Here is a 27,543-nt window from a genome sequence, read left to right as displayed (position 1 = left end):
CGACTCTTGATCTCGGGGTCATGAGTTCAAGCCCCACGTTGAGCATAGAGCTTGCTTTAAAAAAAATTTTTTTTTAATGTACAATTCAGTGGTTTAAAATAAATAAAGAATAAGGGAGGAATGTAAGAATCGCAGTAACATTATTTATAAATTGTTTATAATATTTATAAATTAACACTGTTCATATTTTTAGAATTTCAATTTAAAAATAAACTGATTGTAGCTGTAAAAGTAAAACTTATAGGGCACCTGGGTGGCTCATTTGGTTAAGGTTTTGGCTTGATGGTGATCTCACGTTGTAGGATCGGGCCCCATGTGGGGGCTCTGTGCTTGTTCCTCTCCCTCTGCTCCTACCCCTGCTTGCATGGGTTCTCTCTTTCTGTCTCTCTCGCTCACTCGCTCGCTCTCAGATTTATAAATAAAATTTTTAAAAATAAATAAATAAAACTTATTCATACCTTTCCATTCTTAAAATTTAGAAATGTGTCATTACACATAAAGCCTTTTTTTATAACATTCTTGATTTATTCATTTTGTCCTTTTAATGATAAAAATGCTACGTCATTTTATAGCAGAAAAATAATGGACCATTAAATGGAGGAGTAGAACTATGGAAGGGCTCAAAAATAGAAAAAAAAAATTTTTTTTTTTTAAGATTTTATTTATTTATATGACAGAGAGAGACACAGCGAGAGAGGGAACACAAGCAGGGAGAGTGGGGGAGGGAGAAGCAGGCTTCCCGCCGAGCAGGGAGCCTGACACGGGGCTCGATCCCAGGACCCTGGGATCATGACCTGAGTCGACGGCAGACGCTTAATGACTGGCCACCCAGGTGCCCCAAAAATAGAAAATTTTTTAGAGGGCAGAGAACAATGCACCAGTATTTTTTAGGGACCCAAAACGTAGCTGGAAAGATTGAGTGAGCTATTACCAAGGTCCCCTCCTGAAAGCAGAAAAGCTTTTGATGACCTTACCATGTAAGCAATAATATGCTTATTCTGCTGGGGTATTATTTATTATTTACTGGAGTATTTTTCCCCCCACAGTGTATCTTTCCATTTATCTAGGTCTTTTCTAACATATCTCAATAATGCTTTTTCAAAAACCAACTTTATTGAGGTACAATTGACATACAATAAAGTATACTCGTTTTAAGTGTACATTTCAGTGAGTTTGAATAAATCTCATTCGTGTAATAATCTTTCACATAAACTACATAATCTCTTGTTCCCCCTGACATTCACACTTTCAGAGTTAGCTTATTACTAGTTTGAGTGCCTGCCACATGCTGAGCACTATGCTAGTTGCTAGAGGACCTGTGGAAAATAAGGTCATTCTCATTCTCAAAGAGCTTAGAGTCTCACGGGGAAGAAAGACCAGAGGATAGACATTTCTGCAGACCACAATAATGGTGAGTGCCTCAAAAGTGAATAAATACAGAGTATTGTGAGGGCAATAGGAAGGACCCCCCCTAACATAAACTGGAGGAGAATTAGGGAGAGGAAGCTCTTTGGAAGAAGTGATGGCTAAGCTTGACATGAAGGAAATAAGGAGGCAGAACGAAGACCAGAATTCCAGGCAGAAGGTGTGTAAAAGTAGGTACAGGGAGAGAAAGGTGGGCAACCTTTAAGTGCCTTTTATGGGGTGTTAGCATAAAGCGGGATTATCTGGTGAGAAGAGAGAGATCGTTTTCTGCTGTCATTCCAACAGTACCTGAGAGGTAGATGAAAAGCAACATATACAATGTGCAAATTTGTTTGGTGGTGGGGAAATTAGTTCATGGAAGGCCATGAAGTTTGTGTGTGTGTGTGTGTGTGTGTGTGTACAGCATATGAATAGATTAGTTCCTAGGTGTTGGACTTCTTACCAATTTGGCCCTAGTATTGATGCCGAACAGTATTGATGCCGAACAGGTAGAACTGGTGATTACCTCTACTGGAGACTTGCTCTCACATAGATCAGGACATTTAGCAAAAGGCCTATCCAGAGCCTAAAGATTAACCTAAGGAAAAAAGTATGAATACCTTAACACAATATTCTCTTGGCAGTCAGACGATACCTAATAATACCAGTTAAAGAGAGGCCAGAATGAGTAACTTACTGCTGCAGGTGGGAAATTCTGGCCAAAGAAATTCAGCTTTCTCTGAATGAACAATTGATTAAAAAAATACCCATGTGTTCCTAACCTTTCCTTTCCCCCATCCAGACATAAGAGCTTGTAGTGTCTTGAGCAGGTAAGATCTTCATTATTCTTCAAAGGCTTTCCAAAGGAGAATACCAGGAGATGGGAGATGAAGAGAACATGAAAGAGAACAGAAAGTAGATTTTGTTTGAGGGAAAGAAGGAAGCTAGAGTTCATTCAGTGTTCTAGGCCCAGTGGATGCTTGGTTAAAACTGTTGGCTTCCTGAACAGAAATCCTTTAAAGTAAAGCAGGAAGTTAACCTTCATAGTTGCTCTTCAGTTCTCATGTCATTGGTGATCCCTTGTACCCACTCCCCCACAGAAATCTGAGTATTCCATAGACGCCTGCCTCATATCATTATGCACAGATTGTATGCATTTGTGCAGGTCTGTATTGTAAGGGAAATAAATGATCAAATATAGATTTTGTTGTAAAGCTTACCAGATACATGTGTTTTATAGCCTTAAGTTAGATATTTGCAATGTCAATATTGTACTGGATTCGTGGTTTGGCTCACATTTTAGCTACCTGAGACTGTTTCTTGGAGGTCAGTGGTGGGGTGGTACACACATTTGAAGGTACAGGACATGCTACAATTCATTGTAAAGTGCAGATAAGTTCATACTGCTGTCACTTCTTCTTTCAACACGTATTATTTAAAAATAGATTCCAGGGCACCTGGGTGGCTCAGTTGGTTAAGCGTCTGCCTTTGGCTCAGGTCATGATGGGATCCAGCCCTGCACTGAGTCCCACAGTGGGCCCCCTGCTCAGCGGGGAGTCTACTTTTCCCTCTCCCTTGGCCCCTTCCCACATCTGGTGTGCTCGCTCTCATGCTTTCTCTCTCTCAAATAAATAAATAAATCTTATTAATTAATTAATTAATTAAATTCCTAAATTCTGATAACATTATTTTTAAAAAATTTTAGCATGTATTTACATGTAATCCTCATAATATCACTCTGAGTTAATTATCCTCATTTTTACAAATGAGTTCCAGGGACTTGCATGTGATCCTGAGAAAACATGACAGAACTGGAAGTTCTGATTCCTAACCTAGTAGATTCTACAGCACATTGTTGTGCAAGGCTACAAATCCCTATTGGATTTCTTTCCTTTTTCTTCCTTTTTTTTTTTTTAATTTATTTTTATTTTTATTTTTGACATCTTAGCTGCTCTAACAGTGTTACATCTTTTGATAAGTTTATGGTACCTTCCAGACAGTGCCTTTTATTGAATCAGAAAAAGACAGCTGATTATACCAGTATTGACACAGAAGAGATACTACTGTGTTCTTTAGTGACTTCATTTTGATTAGTGCTATCTTTATGGTCATGTTGATGGAACCATTAGTCTTTATTCTCACTGAATAATTATTTCTAGAATGTTTGCCTACTGACCCTGTGATTCACCAACAGATTGTTTATAATTAAATTATCGTCTTTGAGGGGTGCCTGGGTGGCTCAGTTGGTTAAGTGTCTGACTCTTGATCTCAGTTCAGGTCTTGATCTGAGGGTTATGAGTTTAAGCCCTGTGTTGGGCTCCACACTGGGTGTGGAGCCTACATAAAAATAAATAAATAAAATAAAATAAATAAATTGTAGTCTTTCAGTGTGTATTTTGAGAAATTCTATTTTCCTGACTTTAAAATTTTCTTTAATCCCAATCCTTCCATTGAATCCTAAATGTTTCCTCCTCTTTAAAGGTGGATTTCATTGACTGGGTAGACAACATGTGGCCAAGGCATTTGAAGGAAAGTCAGACTGAATCAACAAATGCCATCTTGGAGATGCAGTACCCCAAAGTGCAGAAGTAAGTGGCTTTCCCTGCATTTCAGGTGCATTGGGAAATCGAAGTGATAGCAAGGACTGGTTCCTCCCTTCAGAGCCTTGCTCTGTGTCCTAAATGATCAAAAAGATGAATTCTTGGACACCTGGGTGGCTCATTGGGTTAAGCGACTGCCTTCAGCTCAGGTCATGACCCTGGAGTCCCAGGATCGAGTCCCGCATCGGGCTCCCTGCTCAGCGGGAAGTTTGCTTCTCCCTCTGACCCTCCCCCCCTCATGCTCTCTCTCTCTTTCTCTCTCTTAAATAAATAAAATCTTTTAAAAAAAATAAATTCTTTAAACAGTAGGCTTTACAGTTCCAAAGGGAAGGGTGTATATAGTAGTGTCATAACCATGATTATGTAGTTTAAAGAAAATGTATTGTCTGGTACTATGATGACTTGAAATTGCATTCCTCTCACTGGGAATTGATTAGGCGGAAAATGGGGTGCAAAAGGGGAGAGTGTGGCATTGGGGTAGCAGGCTCTCTTTTTTTAATCAGTGCACTAATGCTGCTGCTTTTTTTGGGTCAGGTACTGTCTAATGAGTGTTCGAGGCTGCTATACTGACTTCCATGTGGACTTTGGTGGTACCTCTGTTTGGTATCACATCCATCAAGGGGGAAAGGTACGGTCATAGTCATGATGGGGGTTGGAATCTGAAGCTGGTTTTATGACTCTGCTTCAGTTCATGCATGCTTAATATACCCTGGAAATGAATCTATTAGGGAATTGTCCCCTATTCTAGAGAGAATCCTAGATTAAGTTGATCTTCTTGGCTAGACTTCAGTAGGAATTAGTATTCATCTAGTCTGCTATCATTACACCAATATTAGCACAGTACTTAGTAAACCTCAACAGTCCTATTTTTAGATTCCCAGGACAGAATTCACCACATGAAGGCAGGGAAGTGGTTTTAGGAAGACAAGATAATTTCTCTACATGGAAGTGTAATAACGTAATAGAAGGCAACATAAAATTTGTATAGATTCACAATGATATCAGCAAATCAGAATCCAGACCACCTTTCCCTATATGAAGGCATTGATCTGAAATGTGGTCAAAGGAAGCCTTTAAGACCTCTGTAAGGATATGAATAGATTTTGAAAGATTATTCTCATTCATAAAGAACTATATTCCATCTTGTCAGATTGTTTCTGAATGCTATGTGAGAACAGAAATCTGGGATTAATGTCAAAGGTTTATAGTATTATACTCTTATTTTTACCCTTTTGTGAGAGAAAAAGTAGAACTAGAATGAAAACAGACAATGCTTTTAAAATGTGAGGTTCTAATTTAGAACAACTGTACCTCCAAATCCAAAGTCATTTTGTTTACTTTGGTTCCATTTCAGTGATATCTTAAGTTTTGTCCTTTTGATCTTGGTTACTACCCTGGAACAAAGTGACCTAGGCCTGTCTCTTGAAGATATTATACCTAACTGTACTTCTTAGAACTATAGAGGCCGGACAGCTAGGGGCAAGTAAGGGACTTCCTAGGTAACAAACTGAATGCCCCCCTTCTCTCTCAATCCTGGATGGGTTATGGACTCTACAGTCAAACCCCTGGGAAGCTCTAATGCCATTTCAACAAGTGAAGGACAAAAAAAGATCTACTTCCTTAGGGCCTCTAGAATTTCCCAAATGGTCAGGTTCTATAAGCTGGGAGAATTGCTTGCTGCTCTTCTACCTGTTGGCCTTAACTTTGTACCTGTTTATCAGTTGAGGGAGACGACTGGGTCATGTCAATGGCTGTTAACAGACTGAAGTTTTTTAACTCACAGGTCTTCTGGCTCATCCCCCCTACAGCCCACAACCTGGAGCTGTACGAGAATTGGCTGCTGTCAGGGAAACAGGGAGACATCTTTCTGGGTGACCGGGTGTCAGATTGCCAGCGCATTGAGCTCAAGCAGGGCTATACCTTCGTCATTCCCTCAGGTAAGCAAGATGGGAAAAAATGGGTTGTTCAGCCACTTTTTCTTTAAGAAAAAGGAATTGATGGATTACCACCAAGAATGGGTATGATTGGGTGGGCAGAAAACAATAGTGTCCTTTCCTGTCATTATGGAGTATCAGTTGCTAAGAATTTGGATTTTTTTTTTTTAAAGATTTTATTTATTTATTTGACAGAGACACAGCAAGAGAGGGAACACCAAGCAGAGGGAGTGGGAGAGGGAGAAGCAGGCTTCCTGCCGAGCAAGGAGCCAGATGTGGGGCTCGATCCCAGGACTCTGGGATCATGACCTAAGCCGAAGGCAGACGCTCAATGACTGAGCCACCCAGGCGCCCCAAGAATTTGGATTTTTTAAAAAGGCACTGATTTTCTACTAAAAGGGGCGCCTGGGTGGCTCAGTCGGTTAAGCGTCTGCCTTCAGCTCAGGCCATGATCCCAGGGTCCTGCTCAGTGGGGAGCCTGCCTCTCCCCCTCCCTACTCATGCTCTCTCTCTTGCGCTGTGCGTTCTCTCTCTCAAATAAATAAAATCTTAAAAAAAAAAAAAAATTGCTAGTGGTGGCTTTTCAGATTTACGTGTTTGGGCCCCACATTAGCTCTAGGTAATCAGAATCTCTTAAGGATAAGACTTGGTCAGCAGGCGATATCTAACCTCCAGATAAGAGCTACCTATTCTAAGGGATGGCTGCAAGGAGTGTAGAAATTAGTGATATTTTTATCAGGTCACTAGTTATAAATAGAGCACAGATTTTGGAGTCACAGACGTGTATTAAAATTCTATGTGTTTACCTGCTAATACTATGGTCAAATATTTAAATCTCTGTCACATTTTTTTGTGAGGGGTAAATGGAAATACATGTAAACTCTCTTGTCCTGTGCCTTCACAGTAGGTGCTACCATAAATAGAAGCAGCATTTGTTAAACGTGCTGTGTGCTAAACACTTTACATGCATTTTCTGATTTAATGCTTACTAACAACCATATAAAGTTTAATTTTTACAGAGGATATTGGTTTTATAGAGGATATTGAGGCTACAAGAGATTAAATAACTTGACCAACCACTAAGTGGCAGAATCAGAGTAAAATGTGTGATCTAGGAGTCTTTTACTAGTTCTCTGAGAGCCGTATTATAACATGTGCTTAAGCCACTGCCCTCCACTCCCTTTCTTCTAGGCTGGATTCATGCTGTGTATACTCCTACAGACACATTAGTCTTTGGAGGCAATTTTTTGCATAGCTTCAATATCCCCATGCAGTTAAAAATATACAACATCGAAGATCGGACACGGGTAAGTAATTCTGCCTAACAACTGGATGTGAAAGAGTTGATCTCCATTTTAGACAGATGTTATAAGAGATTCATTGGTAGTTATCTCCAATCTTCCATTTTTCTCTGAGTTAAAATGCAGTGTTCACATTTCAGGGACACTGAGAAGAAAACTTTAACGAGATCTACATGCTTGGTTTGGGGGTCTCTAATTCTTTGAGGTTTTTGGTATCTTGGATTTTTTTAGGGCTAAAAGTGGACATTTGGTAATTGATGTTTTTAATTTTTATGCTCTTAGAATAATTCGATGTAATGAGATTTATCAACTCAGGAGTCACAACTTTGAATTCATGTATCTTTCTTTACTGCGATTACTATTCCACCACCCAAACTGTTGTACTTGAATAAATCAGTGTGCATACTGCTTTTCCCAGCTCGGGTTCCTTGAGAGAATGAAGTCCTCTAGAAAATGATTTGTGCATCTTATTTTCTTGGTTTTCCCTGGGAGGGTACGTAGCTGATACCATTCTAGATATATAGGAAAAAAGTTAGTTCCTTTCAGTGCAGTGGATGCCCTGGCAGGAGTTGGCAAACTTTTTCTGTAAAGGATCAGATAGTGAATATTTTAGGCTTTGTGCGCCGTACAGTATCTGCTGCAAGTACTTAACTGCCTTGTAGAATGAAATACTTAAATGAATGAGCATGTCTCAAATAAAATAAAAATTTTATTTATGGACACTGAAATCTGAATTTCATATAGTTTTCCCATATAACAAAATGCTCTAATTTTAGTTGTTTTTTTTTTCCAGTCATTTAAAAATGTAAAAAACCCTCTTAGCTCACAGACCTTGCAAAAATAGGCAGCAGACCAAATCCGCTTGCTGCTGTTTGCTGGCCAACCCATGTCTTAGGGAAACAGGGCTTAATTCTTTAGCAGAACCCAAGTTGGTAAGGGCTGAATTACATATGATTGAGGTATAAATGGCATTGACCTTAAATAGCAATTAGAGTGTAGAGTCTTTAGAGGGTATAATGTTCCCCTCTTTCTCTCAAGTAGTTCAGCAGAATAATAATAACTGTATATGAATAGAGATTAGCAAATGTGGGTAAATGTTAATAGCTGGTGAATCTCGAATAATGCTGTAGGCAGTGTTCAGTACTGCTCTTAAAACTTTTTGGTGCATTTGAAAGTTTTCAATGTTAAATTTTTTAAAAATCGCAATTAGGGTGTGCCTGGGTGGCTCAGTCGGTTGAGGTTGAGCGTCTGCCTTCGACTCAGATCATGATCCCAGGGTCCTGGGATCAAGCCCCGTGTCAGGCTCCCTGCTCAGCCGGGGAGTCTGCTTCTCCCTTTGTCCCTCCCCTCTGTTCATGCGCTCACACGTGCTCTATCTCTCAAGTAAGTGAATCTTTTTTAAAAATCACAATTAGGGGCACTCGCGTGGCTCAGTTGGTTAAGCGGCTGCCTCTGGCTGGGGTCATGATCCCTGGGTCCTAGGATCAAGCCCCGTGTGGGGCTCCCTGCTCACTGGAGAGCTTGCTTTTCCCTCTGCCTCTGCCCCTCCACCCCGCTCATGCTCTCTCTCTCTCTCTCTCTCTCTCTCTCTCTATCTCAAACAAATAAAATCTGAAAAAATAAAAAAATCACAATTAGTGAAGAATTTACAATTTTTAGAAGGAATGGTCATTGACCTATTTATTGTGAACATGGTCAACCATTTTGGTGCCTATTTGAAACTGTATTTTGGTTAGCAGCTACCTATAATCGAACACACAAGAGTAGTATTGTTGGAGTTATAGGGATTGCCCTGTTAGAATTAAGAAGATGCAGTGCTGGCGCCAGTCGGTTAAGGGGCCGACTCTTGATTTCGGCTCAGGTCATGATCTCAGTGTCCTGGAATCAAGCCCCACGCTCAGCGGGGAATCTGCTTCAGGATTCCCTCTCCCTGTGCCTCTTCCGCACACACGCACGCTCTCTGCCCCTCTCTCTCAAATATATAAATAAATCTTTAAAAAAAAGGGGGGGGGGTGTCTGGGTGGCTCAGTCAGTTGAGCATCTGCCTTTGGCTCAGGTCATGATCCTGGGGTCCTGGGATTGATCCCCGCCTCGGACTCTCTGCTCAGCGGATAGCCTGCTTCTCCCTCTCCTGCTCCCACCCCCCCCCCCCCCGCTTGTGCTCTCTCTGTCAAATAAATAAATAAAATCTTAAAAAAAAAAAAGACAATGACAATCCAGTGCCCTTGTTTATTGGGGTGCCTGGGTGGCTCAGTCGGTTAGGTGTCTGCCTTCGGCTCAGGTTGTGATCCCAGGATCCTGGGATCGAGCCCCATGTCACAGAGGGAGAGAAGCTTAAAGCAGGCTCCCTGTTGAGCGTGCAGCCCCACATGGGGCTTGACCTCACAACCTGAGATCATAACCTGAGCCGGAACCAAGAGTTGGACATTTAACTGACTGTGCCACCCAAGTGCCCCTGCAGTGCTTTTAAATGCCCTTTTTTCTTTTTTTTTTTTTTTTACTGTCAATATTACTCGGCTCTCAACAGAGTCCCAAAGGGCTTTAGAATTTTGGGTTGTCCTGAACTTTTAATAAAGACCCTTCCAGAAAAGTGTTAATATGCATAGAAGGTAAGCAGAGAGGCCTGTGTATTGTGTTTAATTTGGGGGGACCTAGTATATATTAATTGTTGTGGTTCCCCCCACACACCTTACCAAAAGTAAATTAATAGGATCTTTTTAAAAATAAACTTTTATTTATGTATTTTTACGTAGGCTCTAGGCTCACTGTGGGGCTTGAACTCATGACCCTGAGATCAAGAATTGCATGCTCTACCGACTGAGCCAGCCAGGTGCCCCTAATTTGACTTTAAAATAAAGGAGGAAGAACCTCTTAGTTGTTAAAACTGTAGTCACTTACGATACCCAGATTCAGAGCCTAGCTCCTCTGAATTGGAAACCTAATGAAAAGTATATGCCTCTCCTGCCTAGAAAAGTAATCTCATTCCACAGTCATGCTCTGTGACCTGGTGAAGGGTTTTGAAAAGGGCCTTCCATCCAGATCTCCTTGATTCAGGAATACTGCCTGACATGGAGCTTTGAAAAGGAGATTAAAACGTTCTCAGTTGCATATTCAAAACAATCTATAAGTATTGTTGGGCTTCTCCTTTTGAAAGCTGTCCTCTAAAAGAAGACAGCAAAAAATATATAGGGTAGTCCCCATTGTTGGTCTTCCTCACTGATTAATCCATGCTGATTTGCCTTTGTTTCGACTGTGCTAGATCTGAAGGGCAGTTCTTTTTGTTATTATTCAGCTGGAATGATTTTATGCTGCTTCTGGAGAGAATGAAAGGAACTAAAGGCAGTGGCTGATTAGGCTGAGTGGAGCAGCAATCTAATTTGTGGACCTGCCGTTGGGGCAGACTGCAAAGTACTGTACGGACCAGCTGAGAGCTGATGGTGGGAAAATGCGCAGTCTTATGTCCTAGACTAGACATAGCTTGAGAATGAGTCTCTCTAATCATACTTTCATAGATAAGGACATAATAAAAACATATAACTTCATCTCGTGTCCTCTTGTCCATTAGATTCTTTGTCTCATGGTCTTCTAATTCAGATTAAAACTGTAGTAAAGGTAGGACTGCTTGGCAGGCCTTTGTATCCTAAGAACCCTGAAACAGTTTCCTCAGGTATGTTGTGTCTTACTCTAACACTTTACTCTCTGTCCCAAAACTTAACTTTTTGATGCTTTCCCAAGACACCTTCTTGGTGGTTCTGAAATACCTTTTAATTTTAGTGATTGTTTCCCGAGACCAACAATTTTTAGGTTGACAGATCCACTTAGGTTCTTGTTCCAAATGCCTCCCTAAGTGTTGACTACATTGTTTTTCCTGGCTTAATTTTTTCAGTGATTCAGTTTATCTTACTCTCTTTCCCTGAAAATTGTTATCAGCTTGTTTTTCCCATTATTTTGTTCCCACGTAGGTTCCAAATAAGTTCCGTTATCCATTCTACTATGAGATGTGTTGGTACGTGTTGGAGCGCTATGTGTACTGCATAACAAACCGCTCCCACCTAACTAAGGAATTTCAAAAAGAGTCCCTCAGTATGGGTAAGTGTTCTGCATGAACATGAATGTACCCGCTTGGAACTACCAAATTCATTCATTGGAGTTGAACACTGGTTACAGCTGATCTCCTACCCAGACATGAATTACTAGGCAACATGAAATATCTGGATCTCCTCTTTGTTTGAATTGTTAATACTTAGCTCCTTAAGAAAGATGATCACTTGTCTACTCTGTTTTATTATATAAAGAATGGTCTTTGGCACAGTAAAAACTAAAACTTCGTCATGCTATCTCTTACTATATTCCAGGCACTTTACTAAGCAGTTTATGTACATTAAGTTCTAATTATTACCTGTGAGGTAGGTATTATTATCCTCATTTTACAAACGGTGACATTGTTTCAAGGAGATTAAAAAACTTGTCCATGATCTTATAGCTAATAAGTGTGAAAGTACAGTTTGAATCAAGTTGGTAAGACTCTAAAATCTATATCCTTAACCTCTATGCTTTAATGTTTCCCCAACTTATATCAAGAGAAGTATTTTATTGGATGGCAAAATACTTTTAGTTACACATTTTTAGGCTGTTTCATGCCCTAAGGTGTAAAGGAGCCAACACTGTAATATCCTATGGTCACATCTTTCATGGAATCTTCGGTCTCAGCCAGATATTTTTTTTGCTTCAGCATTATCCTTTGAGGATAGTTTATATTCTTGTTTGAAAATAAAAAATGATCACCCAGTACATTAAAGCAGGATACAGAATTGTATATGCAGCATAATCCCAGTGCAATCATAGTCATGCACATACACATAGAAAAAGATGGAGGGGTGCCTGGATGGCTCAATCAGTTAAGCACCTGCCTTCTGATCAGGTTGTGATCTCAGGGTCCTGGGACCCAGCCCTGCAGTGGGCTCCCTGCTCAGCGGGGAGTCTGCTTCTCTCTCTCCCTCTGCCCCTCCTCCCACTCCCCTCTTTCTCTCAAATAGATAAATAGAATCTTTAAAAAGAAAAAAAAAAGATGGAAAGAAAATACATCAGCTGTTGAGTTGTTACTCAAGGGCGGAGGGGTAAGGGAAGACTTATTTACTTCTTTGCACCATCCTACATTTTCTAAATTATTAATAGTAAACATATTACTTGTTTTCCCCCTTTGGATTGGTTAGTTAATTTTTATACTTTCTTTAAGTTTTTATTCAAATTCCAGTTAGTTAACATGCAGTGTAATATTAGTTTCAGGTGGACAATATAGTGATTCAGCTCTTCCATACAGCACCTGGTGCTCATCACAACAAGGACACTCCTTAATTCCCATCACCTATTTCACCCATACCCCCACCTACCACCCCTCTGGTAACCATCAGTTTGTTCTGTATAGTTGAGAGTCTGTTTCTTATATTGCTTTCATGATAAAGGACCAGTGAACATTTAACAATTTTTCTTTCATTAAAACTTTTGACTATCAAAATCTTTTAAAAAATATTTGTTTTGTTTTGTTAGCCATATTGATAGGATTTCAATTCCAAAGTTTAATTTTATGACCAAAACTTTCAACAAAAGCAAATGTGCTTTGTACTATCTGCTTCTTAAAAAGTTAATGAAGGGGGTGCCTGGGGGGCTCAGTTGGCTAAGCATCTGCCTTCAGCTCAGGTGATGATCCTAGGATCGAGCCCCACCTCGGGCTCTTTGCTCAGTGGGGAGCCTGCTTCTCCCTCTCCCTCTGCCTGCCGCTCCCCCTGCTTGTGCTCTCTCTCTGTCAAATAAGTAAAATGAAATAAAAAATTAATGAAATCATAACCTCAAATTTCAGTTTGGACTTGAAACTAATTTACAGCCATTTTCAGCTGACTTATTTCTAGCACACAGTTCACAGACCCTTCCTAATCTTTTGAAAAATCAGTTGATCATTACCTTAGTTGTCCCACTAACTCAGGATCCTATTCTTACCTGTAACTGTGGGCAAATAGGTTGGGATAAAGAGAGACCATTTTAAAATATCACAGCTTTGTCATTTATAAACTCAGGGTCCCTCCCATGCTGCCTATTTCTCTTGTTGATCACGTGGGTCGAGTGTCATGTTCTTACTATATTCTTTCTTTTTACTGGCAGATTTGGAGTTAAATGGGTTGGAATCTGGAAATGGGGATGAAGAAGCAGTGGATCGAGAACCGAGGCGCCTGAGCAATAGGCGTTCTGTCCTCACTAGCCCTGTAGCCAATGGGGTCAACCTGGATTATGACGGACTGGGCAAAACCTGCCGAAGTCTTCCAAGTCTGAAGAAAACCTTGTCAGGGGATTCATCCTCTGACTCTAGCCGGGGCTCTCACAATGGCCAAGTGTGGGATCCCCAGTGTAGTCCCCGAAAGGACAGGCAGGTGCATCTGACCCATTTTGAGCTTGAAGGTCTCCGCTGTCTTGTAGATAAGTTGGAGTCTCTGCCACTGCACAAGAAATGTGTCCCCACAGGGATAGAGGATGAAGATGCTCTTATTGCTGACGTGAAGGTAAGGGTTGGTTATGTTGCATAATAGCCACTGATCTGGCTCGGGCAGGCAGTTTCTCAATTCTTAGAAAGTACAGGAATTCTGGATAATCTGGTCCATTCAGAAAGAAGTTAATATGTGTGTGTGCACACGCGCGCACAGTGTTTAAATTCCTAAAGTGAGGTTAGGTCCCTGCTGGGAAAATACTGACATTTGTATGTTCAGTTAGGACTTAAATTTAGACCTAAAAACACAGCTTTCAGATTCATTCTAAAAATAAAGGAGAGCCTAAGAAAGTATTAGTATTAGGAAATATTATTTAAACAAGTTACCCGCAGATAAAGAGGCCTGTTTCAGAATAAAAGTGGCCGATAACAATTTCTAGTAGTCTCACCCCAAGCAGATAAGAAAGAAGTTTTTCTCTTTCTTGAGTAGGTGTCACATATTTAGTTTCATTTTTATCTACTATTAAGATTTAAATTTTTAAAAATCATTGGGACAGCTTCTGAGAAAGTGTCATTGTAAACATAATCTGTCCTGTGGTGCCTGGCTGGCTCCGTCAGTGGAGCATGCGACTCTTGATCTCAGGGTAGTGAGGTCAATCCCCACGTTGGGCATAGAGATTAAAAAAAAAAAAAAAACATAACCTATCCGATTGCTATATCAGGATTGCTATAATTTGCTGTAACAACTATATTGTTATATATTTTTCTACTTTCTCAAGAGGTCTCCCAGTATTAGTAATTTCCAGAGAGTCTGTCCCACCCTTCATGTATTAGTCTCAAAGAAATGAGCTTACTTTTCAGGAATCCAGATATCAGCTGTCTAAATTGGAGGAAGTTCTCTTAAGTCTTTCCTCACAAATAACCATTACCATGAACACCAAAAATTATAAAGCTGGGAATATCAGTTTTCTTTTCTTTTTTAGAATTTTTTTTAAAGATTTTATTTATTTATTTGACAGAGAGAGACACAGCGAGAGAGGGAACACAAGCAGGGAGAGTGGGAGAGGGAGAAGCAGGCCCCCCACGGAGCAGGGAGCCCGATGCGGGGCTCGATCCCAGGACCCTGGGATCATGACCTGAGCCGAAGGCAGACGCCCAACGACTGAGCCACCCAGGCGCCCCTATCAGTTTTCTTTTTAAGTCATTGTTTGGAGCGACAGTTTGGATGCAAGGCATGGATATGTGAATTAGAAAGCTGGTTCGCAGTTGGTAATAAGTATTTTCAAAACTTGCCATGTAGATTATTTTAAGCCACAGAAGTATTTATATTGAATAATTTTATGTGACCCTAAGGAAGATGGGCTTAATATCTCAGTATGTCTGTTCCATCCCTGATTTCCTGATTCACGTTTTTCCTTGGCCACTTCTGCCAGCCACCTCAGGAAAGAATTCCAATGTCTAGGATAGGACCTGAACTTTCTTTTCTTCTTGTTTTTTCTTTTTATGCTAAACTTTTTATTTGTATCTTAATGTTTATGCATCAGTGAAAGGGTAAAAAACTAAAGAGGCTAAAAAAGAGTGGTAACCTGGTGAGGTTGGTCCTCTCCAGTAGTGATAGAAATGGGACAGTTGGTTTTATAGTTTGGTTTTATAAGGTTTGTTCTAGAAAAGACAGGTGGTATCATTGTGGCTTGTATTTAGGGGAGGAAATAACAAAGTTCCAGGTGTAGGTGTGGTCCTATTTCTATAATGATTAATATGCCGCAAAACAGGGGCGCCTGGGTGGCTCAGTCGTTAAGCGTCTGCCTTCGGCTCAGGTCATGATCCCAGAGTCCTGGGATCGAGCCCCACATCGGGCTCCCTGCTCAGCGGGAAGCCTGCTTCTCCCTCTCCCACTCCCCCTGCTTGTGTTCCCTCTCTCGCTGTGCCTCTCTCTGTCAAATAAATAAAATCTTAAAAAAAAAAAAAAAAAAAAAAATATGCCGCAAAACAAACTTAACCATACTTTTCCAGACTCACAAACTAGATTTTAAATTCACTTTCCACCCTAGAGTGAGCAAAGAACATTTAAATTTTTTCTTTTCCATTGTGATAGGACATATATGTTTATACTTTCCTGAGAGTTTGATTGTAGCATCTTTCCCTTTTTCCCTCAGAAGTTTCTTTTTTATGTAGCTATTCCATCATAAATACATGTAGGAAACATTAAATTAATTAACTTGCCTATAGGATCCCTAAAAAGAAAGATTTCTAAGTTTATATTTCACTGACATTCTTTTGGTCTGGGTATCTATATTTCTGAATCATGAAAAAGAATAAGGGATTTGACTCCATTGAATCCAGTTGTAGGAAGCCATATTATAATCCACTAGTCAGTTGTACAAGGTCAAGTGTCATGATAGAATACAGAAACTCCCTTAACTATAGTAGTTAAGTAAAGATATTTGAGGAGGCAGAGCGATAGGGGAAAATGTAGAAAAATTTGGGTTAAATACTAAGAATAAAAGGAAGCAGCAAGAGAGGGAATGAGTTAGAAAGATCTCTAAAGAGGGCTCTTAGCATTATGAAAAGTGTCTAGAGAGAGCTTCCTTGTGTTTGTCAGGAATCGTGAAAAACATGGCTGCCATCATGGGCTAAGATAGAATGGCATAGAGACCAGAGCATGAGGAAGGAGTGGCCACCAGGATGACTAGTGGGCTGACAGTGTTTAATTATTCCTGCAGGGGCTTGTCCCACACCTTGTCTTGTTTACCTGATACCATAGTTAAAATGCAGCTGATACCAGAAGACAACAGATTTAGATCCCAGCTCTGCAGGTAGTTTCACTTAAGATCAAGTGGATTAATTATTCCTGCATTTGACCATTTATGTTTAATCCGAGCCTAAGACAGTAGTGAGTTTAGAGCTTGAATACTTTGAGAATCTGAACATCACCCAAAAGAAAAGAAGCATTGGATTGAGTAGGTGCCATTCCTGCACAGCTGGAGCCTGCAGTGCTAGAGAACCTGCTGCAGTGGAGGACAGCTGCAAACCCAGAGTTCACTCCTCCTGCAGAGAGAGGAGTTGTTTCTTGGTGCAGCCTGTGTGGCTCTCACGAAGAACTAGCAGAAGAGATGAGAGCAGAAGTGGTGAGATGAAAGATCCATGATTCCGTATCCCTGAAAGAAAAGTCCATTTTAGTGATGGGGGGAAAGGGCTTTGAAGATTCTAAATGTTAAATTCCGCATGTTGAAGAAAGATCATAGAATATAAAATTGGAAGGGGATTCGAGAAAAAAGGGGACATTGAAAAGTGTTGACTTATTGGTAAAGATCAGGGGAAAGTAATCAGTAGTGTGTATGTTTGGGAGGGTGTGGTAACTTTGACTCCTAAAAGTGTACTAAAGGTAGAATGGAGTTCTCTCCCACTTATGAGATACTTTCGCATCTCTGAAATCAGGAAGTCTTATGCTTGATAGATGTTGATTAGAGACAGAACTTAGAGCAGTGTGTATAGTACAATCCCATTAATGCAAGAAAAAGTCTCTTTTGTATGTGCATTGCAGGGGTGCTGGAGAGAGGGACATGCCAGCTGTTGCCAGTGGGTCACAGCAATGTGGTGGGCGTCAGCTGGAAGACTGAGTTTTTAATCAGACTTTATTGTGTTGTTTGTATTTATTTTGGTCATAAAGGAGCTTTTAATATATGTACATAGGCTGCCCACCTCAGTGAAACAAATTCAGTGTTGTGTATTTACTTTCTTGGTTTCTCTAAGCTATTTTGATAAGCTTAGCAAACATGTGACTTTTGGTCAAGATACTAGATCTATGAAAGCCTATTTTCTCTTCTGTAAAATAGCATCTACCTCAGTGGAGCTATTCTGAAAATTAATGATAATGTTAGTAGAGTACTTAATAAGCCATATCACTATTACAGAAAATAAAATTAGATGTTACAAATCTTTGAAATTCATTTATTCCACTACTCTGAATAATGCCTGCCTACTCTGTGCCAGGAACCAGGCTGAGTATTGGAGTAAATATGCCAACATGCTATGGATCAAGCCCTCAAGGGGCTTACAAGTCAGTGGTGGAGCAGACATTTAAATGGGCTGAGAAAGTTAAGTGCATTCTCGGTTTACGGGTACCATGCATGACGTAGAGTGTTGAGTGAACACTGAGTATGGGTGGGTGGATTCTATCCTGAGGGAAGGAGGTGCCAGTCTTATTAATTCGAAAGTTAAGGGGCACCTGGCTGGCTCAGTCGAAAGAGCATGCGACTCTTGATCTTGGGGTCATGAGTTTGTTCCCCACGTTGGGTGTAGAGATTACTTAAAAATAAATAAATAAGGGGTGCCCAGGTGGCTCAGTTGGTTAAAGCATCCTGACTCTTGATCTCAGCTCAGGTCTTGATCTAAGGGTCATGAGTTCAGGCCCCATGTTGAGCTCCATGCTGGGCGTGGAGCCTACTTTAAAAAATAAAAATAAATAAAAATAAAAAGTTAGGGGCGCCTGGGTGGCTCAGTCCGTTAAACATCTGCCTTCGGCTCAGGTCATGATCTCAGGGTCCTGGGATCAAGCCCCACAACACATCGGGCTCCCTACTCAGCAGAGAGCCTGCCTCCCTCTCCCTCTGCTGCTACCCTGCTTGTGCGTGCACGCGCATGGTTTCTCTCTCTCTCTCTCTGTCAAATGAATAAATAAAATCTTTAAATAAAATAAAAATTTCAGGCGAGCTCTTAAAAAAATAAATAAAAAATTAAAAGTTAATAAACTTTCCTATTAGATGATACATATTCATTACCAACATTATATAAATGGCTCTCAATTTATAAATTCCAGAATTCTTCTTTGTGGTGCAATAGGCTACTACTCCTGCTCTGATCTGAGATTCTAACATTTTGTAACCATGATCTAAAAATTTACAGTAGGCTCCATCTCAGGAGTACGATGGAACTGAAAGCAGAGAGTCATGGTTTCAGATAAATATAGACACTAATCACAAGTTGGCGGCATCTGACACTTTGGGGGTGACTCTGACACTAGTTAAAGAGAAGAACTGGTAGAGGACCCAGTATTAGATCTTAATCCATAAACTAGATTAGCGGGGGGAAAAGGCACCCTCTATAAATAAAACTTCATTTGCACTTTTTACTGTTATTTGTAATAATTCACACATTCTTACTAAGTGAAAAGTTTTGTTTACTTATACTTTTTTTTTTTTTTAAGTAAACTCTCCACCCCCTACGGGGCTCGAACTCACCACCCCAAGACTGAGTCTCATGCTCCACCGACTGAGCAGCCAGGCACCCCTAAATAGAAAGTTTTAAATAATTTAACAGCTACAAGGCATATAAGGTTAGGTTAAAATACATATAATTCTTCAAAGTGTTTTCATTATATTACTGTATTACATGTCATGTTCTTACTAATTCTGATCTTTGTTGCCTATCTTTTATTCTAAGTTAATAGAAAAAAACTGGCCTTGGTTAACATTTGTGATTTGGAAACTTATTTGGAGTTCCCTAGTATCCTGTCTGGTTTTTGTCCTTTCCTGGTGACCTTTACGGTTTTCACTTGCTACAACATGATAATATGTTTTTCCTAAGTATTCGTTCTTTATCATCCCTCTAGGTTAGATAGGACTAAGACCAAAACAAGGATTTTCCAAGAAGACCTCTCACACTATTAAGGAAAGTTTTTCAAACATAATAGGCTGATTGTCTTGGTCTTTGAGTCTTAAGATAAAGTGCAAACTAGAGGTTTAGGATTGGGATGATCAGAGAAACTTTTTCAGGAAGAGCTCAGCCAAAAAGCACAGAACTCCCTCCTTTCCTTGGTAAACTACTGTAAAAATTAAAATATGTAGCCCCTGGCAGCAAAGCCTAGGCCCTATAAAGCCTATTAGCCACTGACTCTGCACTAGAAACTCACTGAAACAACTGTCCTGGAAATAAGAATGTTTCCTAGCTAGGTTCTTAGTGGCCTGAGATGTTTATTTCAAAGCAGCTTCTGTAATTTCTGAAAAAGCCAAGTTACATTTATGAGAGTCTAAAAATTACATAAATCTGGATCCAAAAATACAGTACACTGTAGCCTGAGAGAGTGCTCATTCAGTCTGAGCTTCGCTCTGACCGTGATCAATGCATGGAGAGTGCGTGACACACATCACTCGAGGGGCTGTCAGAAATGGCATGGTTGAGGTGTCTGACAAGATGCAGAGTCGCCAGCTTCATCCAGGGAACATCAAGAATGGGGCAGGCAAAATAAACAACTAGAATAGGATATGAATAGGAAATGTGCAGGAGTGCTGGAGTCCTGGAGAGTCTGAGGAGACTGGTGGATATGGAGTTGGCAGACACAAATTCAGAGGCTCCTTGTGCTGGTTCCGAGGCAGGAGAGTAAAGCACCTCGACCTGAGATTGAGCCTCAGCTAGCTTGACTTGGTCATGATGGAACTGTTAGAAGAGCTGCCTAGACATTTCTGTTCCGGTGGTGGAGTGCCCAGTCGCAACCAGAGGCAGGCATCTGTTGTAGAAGTAGTTGATATTAAACAGACATATGTATTGAATATCTCAATATTGGTTGAAATGTGTCGTTCCTGAAGGTTTTCCTGGAAACACGTATGCTTGTTCTGGATCCTGGGCTTGGGAGAGCAGCAATGAGGGCAGGTGAAGCAGGCGGGTGTGCCGGAAGAAAGGAACTCAGAGGAGCTCAGCTCCGGGTGCCTGGTTCTTGCACAGGCTGAACTTCGGGTGACTTGCTGTTTGCCTGAAGAGCAGGGGAGAGAATTGTGTGTGAGTGGTCAGCGAGAAAGAGTGCTGTCTGTAACAATAAAAGGTGACCCTGAGGGGAAGGGTGTGGACGGAGGCAAGGACACTCACGGGCCCAGATGCAGAATGGGTTAAAGCCTTTCCTTTTGCTGGCGCCTTCCGAAGTCGGCCAGAGGGAGCCCTCTGGGGCCGGCCTTGGGTTCTCCTATTGCAGTGGTGGTGGGAGGGAGGAGGCGGGGGCGCGGCCCAGCTTGCCTCCTGGGCAGCCTTTCCTCCAATCACCGGGCCGCCAGCCCTCGCCGAGCACACCCCCTCCCGACTCTGCAGCAGGACGGCTGGGCCCTCTGCCTGGCTCGCTCACTCGAGCTCAGCTCCCCCTCCTGCCATCTTCCGTTGCAAAGCATTTCTGGGAGCTGCATGTGGGTGACGCAGCAGCATTGTTCGCAGGCACAGGAAGCCGCGGCTGAGCTGAAGGGCTTGAGAAGGAGCTCAGAGCACGACACGCTGCTCCCTCTGGGTAGCCTGAAGGGTTATAGCCGGACTGCCCTGACTGATGTACTTTGGGAGATTCCAGAATTTTCAAGTAAATTGGGATTTTCCTAGAGGGAGAAAACCTAACTCCTTCAGCACAACTTCCAGTACAGAAAACAAAACAAAGACGCTGGGGAAACTTCAACCAAGAGCCTCGGCAGCTCCAGAGCGACGAAAAACGCAAGGTCAGGCGGGCGGGCGGCAAACCCTTTCTGACTCGGGGTGTGTGTAACTGTAGGGACTTTGTCTCGGCGAAGAGGCAGAAGAAGAGCCTGCCGGGCGAGTCCAGGACAATGCTCAGGTTACTTAGTGTTGCGTGAGCCGTCGCTGCACTTGTTCCCTCTCCTGGTGGGATATGCTTTTGAATTGGGTCGCTTGGCTTTTGGGAATCCTTTTCCCTTCTCTGCCCAGACGCCCGCTGTTCTCTTCCCCTTCCTGTGATGTGTGGGGTGTGGGCTTGTGTTTGAATGTTCTCCCGAATGCCAGGAGCCTAGATAGGCGTTAGCCTTTCCGCACTCCACCCCCGCTCTCGGCTCCCCGTCCCAAACCCCCTCTGGTAAAGGGTGGTGGCTTCTTTATATGGTTTCTTAGAGGGCCTCAGCTGGAGTCTGCCTTTTTTGATGAAGCAGGGCGAGCTTGGTCGTATGGCCCCAACAAAATAAGGCTTGGAAGGAAATCTGCATTTCCCTCCACACCCACACAGACCCCGGTAAGTGAGTGGTATATGGGTGAACAGCTGCCCGCTAACCCCCCACGCAGAGACAGTTTCTCTACCTACCTTTCCCTATCCCCCACAAAAAATCTTGCAGGTAGAATTAGATTGCTTTTGGTGAACAGTTAGGTTCCTTTCCTACTCTTAAACAATCGCAGATCTTTCTGTGCGGTCTGTTTTGCTGAAAGTGGAAAGTCCCTGTTTGTGGACAGCTCAGTGCTCTCCGGCAGAGGAAATGGGCAGAGTCCTACTCCTCAGCAGTACGACGTGGGGGAGGGGAACTGTGCACTCCCTAGCACACATTTTGAATGGACCTGAATTTTTCACCCTAGGGAGATTTGGAGCCCATACCAGAGCCTAGTCCCACGTGGCACCGCACCCCGCCTCTTCACCCCCACGCTGTGCGGTGTTAAACAGGAGGCTTCAGAATAGGATGCCATAGCAACTTGAAGTAAATAAAACGTCTGCAAATGAAATCAGTTTGGGGGAGGGTGAGAGGCATCTGGAGACTTGGCAAAGGGGATCTTCGTGGAGGAGCTTCCTGGGTGTGAGTTTTAAAGGGTCTTTCTGAGTCCCAACTCCGGGATTTGGATCATGATCCTTAGGTTAAGGGTGAAAATGCTTGGTAGAGAAGTGCTTCATGCTTCAAAAAGTCCTGGTCTTCTAGGCATAGAGCCCACAGGAATATGGAAATGATTATTAAAGATGGCCCAGGAATGCTCACTGTCTAGGATCAAAGTTTAGTTTTTGTTGAAACAGTTAATATACTAGGGCAACCTGAAAGGAATCTTATAACTTATCTTCTGGATTTGTGTTCTTTTGCTGTTACCTTTGCATTAGGGCTCATGAGGTCAGAGGAAGAGGGATTTCATTCTGCTAGAAGGTTTGGGATTCAGAAATTTCTGTCTAAAACAAAGACTTGCGTCCAAATAACACTCAACCAGTATGATTGACTTAAGTGGCAGTTTCTTACTGTAGCATTGTCCTCAAGTCATTCAAAGTAGATTGGTTAAAGCCATCAAAACTGTTGTCCCTACGTTTGTTCCTGCTACATTTGTAAGAGTAAAGCCAAATAATTGACTTTATGTGTGTGTGAGAGAGATTGGTCAATTGATCGGTTGATTTGAAGTTGAGATTTCTGTAATCAGCCTTAGAGCTCTGGGTTGAATCAGGACATTAATACTCTGCCATTCGTATTATTAATCCAGTACTAGCCAATCTTTTTTGCTACTTTGCTGAGATCTACAAAATGAAGGCAGTACTTACTTCTTGATAATATTCATTGACTGGTATTGAAAAGTAAAGGGGCAATATAAAGTTTTACTGCCGTATACAGAACTGTGTGACAAGTAACACCCGTCGCCATGTAGCTAGTTACTTCAGCGTACATATTAAGAGTACAGTGAGTATGCAAGTGTGGGGTTGGGAGCAAAGGTAAATTCAAAGTCTTGATAGTACTACGCTAGTTGGAGTTTTCTCTTTCATCTTCAGTTTATTTGTTTTGCAGTGAGTCTCTATAAGTGAAGGGAAAACACAGTTGCCAGCCTGCCCTTCCCACATTGCTTTTAGGGACTGGGGCTAAGTCTGGATGCTCTTGGGAGTGGTTGGCTCTTTGTTCACTGTGCCCTGCTTTTCTTCCCCCTCTTCTGTCCTATCCTACCCTTAGATTTTGCTGGAGGAGCTTGCCAACAGCGATCCCAAGTTAGCCCTCACTGGAGTCCCTATAGTACAGTGGCCAAAAAGGGATAAGGTAAGAAACTATTCTTCTTGATCTTCAGGCTGCTGAAGCATTTGCTGGCTGACCATCACCATTCCAGGAAGAAAAAGAACAACGAGAGGCAGACAGCTTTTGGTGCATTAATATAAACTGACAGAAAATCATTACTCAGTTCTGTTTTAACTCTTAGGTCAGGATAATTGGCTATCTTTGGAGGTGACTCTCCTAACTGAACTATCAAACTAGGAACCTGCCTCCAGGTTTAGATGCAAAAGTGTGCATTTATTCGCCAGAATGGATTGGTTCCTATCCTTCTGGCCTGGTGATTCAGTTATTTTCACAGATATTTTTTAAAACTAGTCAAAATAATTCCATATATATTTAAATGGCCAGAGTATTTCTATGATGGAGTGAGTGCACACTCAAGAAACCCCTTAATGTGGATTTTTCGGTATCAAATTGAAAAAAGAAGGAAAGGAATTACCTGTTAGCAAATAAATTGTCAGGAGTTTTCATGCCTCTTCAGTTAGGTCCTGTATAATTTTTCCCCATATTGTCCTTTGTCAAGGTTATTTATTAAATAAAAGTAAGGGCTAGCGTTCTGATCCTGGCCATGAGTCTGGCATGGCCAATCCCAGATCTGGCATAGGCCCTTCTGTGGTATTCCCCAGTTGAAACTTGCAGAACCGTCACATTCCAGGAGTGTTTAGGTGTATTAGCTGTGAAACATGTCTTAAAAGAGCCACTTCCCAGGCAGAGGGGTCCCACTTAGCCTGTGCTTAACCACATGAGACTGCCTCAGAACAGTTTAGTCATTTCTGGCTATTGAATGTTTTGTGTCAGAAACATGTTTAAGGTACCATGGAAAATTAAAGAACTAAAAGACCCAGTCCTTGTTCTTGAAAAGATTACCAGGACGAATGCAAGTAATAAAATTATAATTGTATACCTGAGAGAGATATTCTACACTTAAGGGCTATTGGAGTATCTGTTATGTACCAGATTCAGAATACTAAAGAAATGAGCAAGATCCATCTCACCCTCAAGTAGTGTACGGTCTTCTTTACGAGTATCTTCTGAGTAGTAATATTCAGGCTAAGGAAATATTGGAGGGCCCCTGGAGTGACTTTGGTACATAGAAAGCTTCAGGGAGGGGGCACTGTCCCAGTTCAGCAGGGTGAGAGGGATGTGGCTGAAGTAAAAAGCCTGATGGGATTGGCAAACCTTTTCTGTAAAGGTAATACATAGGTGATAAATATAATAAAGGCAATAAATAAATATTTTCGGTTTTGCAGGCCATACAGTCTCTGTGGCAACTTCTCAACTCTGCCATTGCACGTGAAAGCAGCCATAGGCAATACGTAAACAGATGAGCGTCATTGTGTTCTGGTCAAATTTCATTTACAAAAACAGGCAGTGGGCAGATTTGCCCACAGGCCATAGTTTGCCAAGCTGTGTAATCTTCTACCCTCTCCAGTCCTTAAAGTTACTTGATATATTTGACCTCACTGCTTTCTCTTTCCAGCTTAAATTCCCCGCCCGGCCAAAGGTGCGGGTTCCTACCATCCCCATCACAAAGCCTCACACTATGAAGCCAGCTCCTCGGTTAACACCTGTGAGGCCAGCTGCCGCCTCCCCCATAGTGTCAGGAGCCAGGCGGAGACGAGTGCGCTGTCGGAAATGCAAAGCCTGTGTGCAGGGAGAGTGTGGAGTCTGCCACTACTGCAGGGACATGAAGAAGTTTGGGGGGCCTGGTCGCATGAAGCAGTCCTGTGTCCTTCGGCAGTGCTTGGCAGTAAGTGGCCTGCTGGGTAAAGAACTTGGGGGAGGGGGAGAAGGGGTGGTGCAAAAGGGATTGAAGTATAGGTAGTGAGAGTTCTAAAGACTTAAGAGATGGAAAGAAATCTCTCTTTTTGGCTTGCTTTGTTTTGTTCCTTTTCTCTCTGGGTTCAGAAGGAAGATATCTAATACTAAAAATGATCCTATTTAATTTTTCATCCTTCCTCACCCAGTTTTCAAATGAGAGAGCAGTATTTCAAGGGCAAGTCACTGCTGTCTGTCCCTTTAAGTGGATTAGAAAGGAGGGACACGTGAGGCCTGAGACAGACTGGGGAGAGTAAACTGGTCTCTGTCTCTAGTTCTCAGCTGGTTTGTTCTATCTTCTTCCTCCACTGGTTTCTCTACCAGAAACCTCTTTTCACCCAGTTTCCATGCTCCCTGAGTGTTCCCAAGAGAATTACAGGAAGCAAATCACCCATCTTGAGTTAAAGGGAAGCTGAACTGATAAGGATCTAAGTCTCCTCTTTTCTTGGTTTCTATCTTTGTCTTCTTTTAGCCCAGACTGCCTCACTCAGTCACGTGTTCCCTCTGTGGAGAGGTCGATCAAAATGAGGAGACACAGGACTTCGAGAAGAAACTCATGGAATGCTGTATCTGCAATGAGATTGTTCATCCTGGCTGCCTCCAGGTGAGGAGAGGCCTAAAGGGCACCTGAGGCCCCAGCTGGTAGAGTGAAAGCACTGAGTGGAACAGAGAGTGGGAATTTGTCACAAGAGGCTACCAGCATCCCTGATGTGGACCATCAGCTATGAGTCATGTCATGGTCTAACATCTGTCCTTGATTCAAGTGTCTAGACTGTGTGTCAGCCACTGTGCTAGACCCTGAGGATAGCCCAGGACATAAAATAATAGGTCCAGTTCCTGTCCTCCTGCAGTCTGGCCTCCAAAGAGTGTATTTGGAGTCCCTAGGCCATTGTGGAACTGCCTGGTCTATTTTGGAATGCGTTGTGCCTTTAAGCATCTCTGCTATGTACTTCATTGTATCTCTGGATATGAGTTCCTGAAAGATGGTGAGAGTTACAGTATCAGCTAATGTTTAATGAGTGTTCATCTGTATCAGGCTTGGTACCCACTTGAGGGCCTCTTAAGAAAGTAATAAGGAAGTCGATGCAGTCTTTAAGAAGTCACGTCCACTCTTCAAGCATGGACCCTGGGCCTAAGTGTGTTACAGAAGCTCCGTAAATGATACTAATGTTTAGCTGGGGTAGAGAACCACTGATTGATTGATTGATTGATTGATTGATTGATTCTGAGAGGGAGGAGGGGAAGGACAGAGGGAGAGAGGATCTTAAGCAGGCTCTACTACCAGCTCGTAGCCTGGTGCAGGGCTCCATCTCAACCCTGTGGACATGACCCAGGCCAAAATCAAGAGTTGACCCTTAACCAGCTGAGCCACGCAGGCACCTGGGGAACCACTGTTTTACATGCATTCTCTTGTTTACATCTTTTTTTTTTTTTTAAGATTTTATTTATTTATTTGACAGAGAGAGAGACAGCGAGAGAGGGAACACAAGCGGGGGGGAGGGAGGGGGAGAAGCAGGCCTCGCACGGAGCAGGGAGCCTGATGCGGGGCTCGATCCCAGGACCCCGGGACCATGACCTGAGCTGAAGGCAGACGCTTAACAACTGAGCCACCCAGGCACCCCTTGTTTACATCTTTTTAAAAAAATTTTTTTTAAAGATTTATTTATTTGAGAGTAAGAACATGTGAGTGGGGGAAGGGGCAGAGAGAGAGAGAATCTCGAGCAGACTCCCCGCTGAGCACAGAGCCCAATGTGAGCACGAGCCTGAGATCATGACCTGAGCCAAAATCAAGAGTCAGACGCTTAACTGACTAAACTACCCAGGCACCCCTCTTGTTTACATCTTGAAGACAGCCCTGTGAAGTCCGGTCTACCCTATTTCTTCATATTTCTTTCCATTGAAAGGGCATTGGTGCTGGTATTTTGTTGATTTTTCCAAGGGTGACAACTATATCATGACTGCCACTTGGCTGACAGTGATTGTAAGGTACTGTTAATTGTGAGAAGCAGCCCAATTTTAGAAATACTCAAATGTGAAAAACTATGCATCTTAGGATCAATAAGATAGGGTATCATCTCCATGTTGATAAAGTGATTACTCTATGCTAAGCATTTTCCTAAACACTTAACAGGTAATTTATTTAATCCTCACTACAACCCTGTAAGATAGGAATTGTTATTTATCCCCACTTTACAGTTGAGAACACTGTCACAGAGACCAGGCCACTAGTATCTGAACCCAAGCAGTCATAATTAC

At 42.0% G+C, this 27,543-nt stretch overlaps 1 protein-coding gene and 1 long non-coding RNA gene across 5 annotated transcripts in view; one reads left to right on the top strand and one right to left on the bottom strand.

Annotated features, from left to right (window-relative positions):
- KDM2A (lysine demethylase 2A) overlaps positions 1–27,543 on the top strand; it is a 111,521-nt gene that overhangs the window by 73,736 nt on the left and 10,242 nt on the right. For all 4 annotated transcript variants that reach the window (XM_078057737.1, XM_036067513.2, XM_078057738.1 and 1 more), the window contains 9 exons: positions 3,886–3,992; positions 4,539–4,632; positions 5,788–5,941; positions 7,130–7,245; positions 11,202–11,328; positions 13,396–13,790; positions 23,374–23,457; positions 24,950–25,219; positions 25,760–25,891. In XM_078057737.1, coding sequence (XP_077913863.1) covers positions 3,886–3,992; positions 4,539–4,632; positions 5,788–5,941; positions 7,130–7,245; positions 11,202–11,328; positions 13,396–13,790; positions 23,374–23,457; positions 24,950–25,219; positions 25,760–25,891 — 1,479 coding nt within the window. The remainder of the gene's footprint in view (positions 1–3,885; positions 3,993–4,538; positions 4,633–5,787; positions 5,942–7,129; positions 7,246–11,201; positions 11,329–13,395; positions 13,791–23,373; positions 23,458–24,949; positions 25,220–25,759; positions 25,892–27,543) is intronic.
- Positions 19,667–20,706, bottom strand: LOC118519841 (uncharacterized). Its single transcript, XR_004909366.2, has 2 exons — positions 20,576–20,706; positions 19,667–20,462 (listed from the first exon to the last, which is right to left on the bottom strand). It is a non-coding gene; the product is annotated as an uncharacterized LOC118519841 (long non-coding RNA).

This window comes from Halichoerus grypus, chromosome 11 (assembly GCF_964656455.1).
Source record: "Halichoerus grypus chromosome 11, mHalGry1.hap1.1, whole genome shotgun sequence".
NCBI lineage: Eukaryota > Metazoa > Chordata > Mammalia > Carnivora > Phocidae > Halichoerus > Halichoerus grypus.
This window is presented reverse-complemented; position numbering and strand designations above follow the sequence as displayed.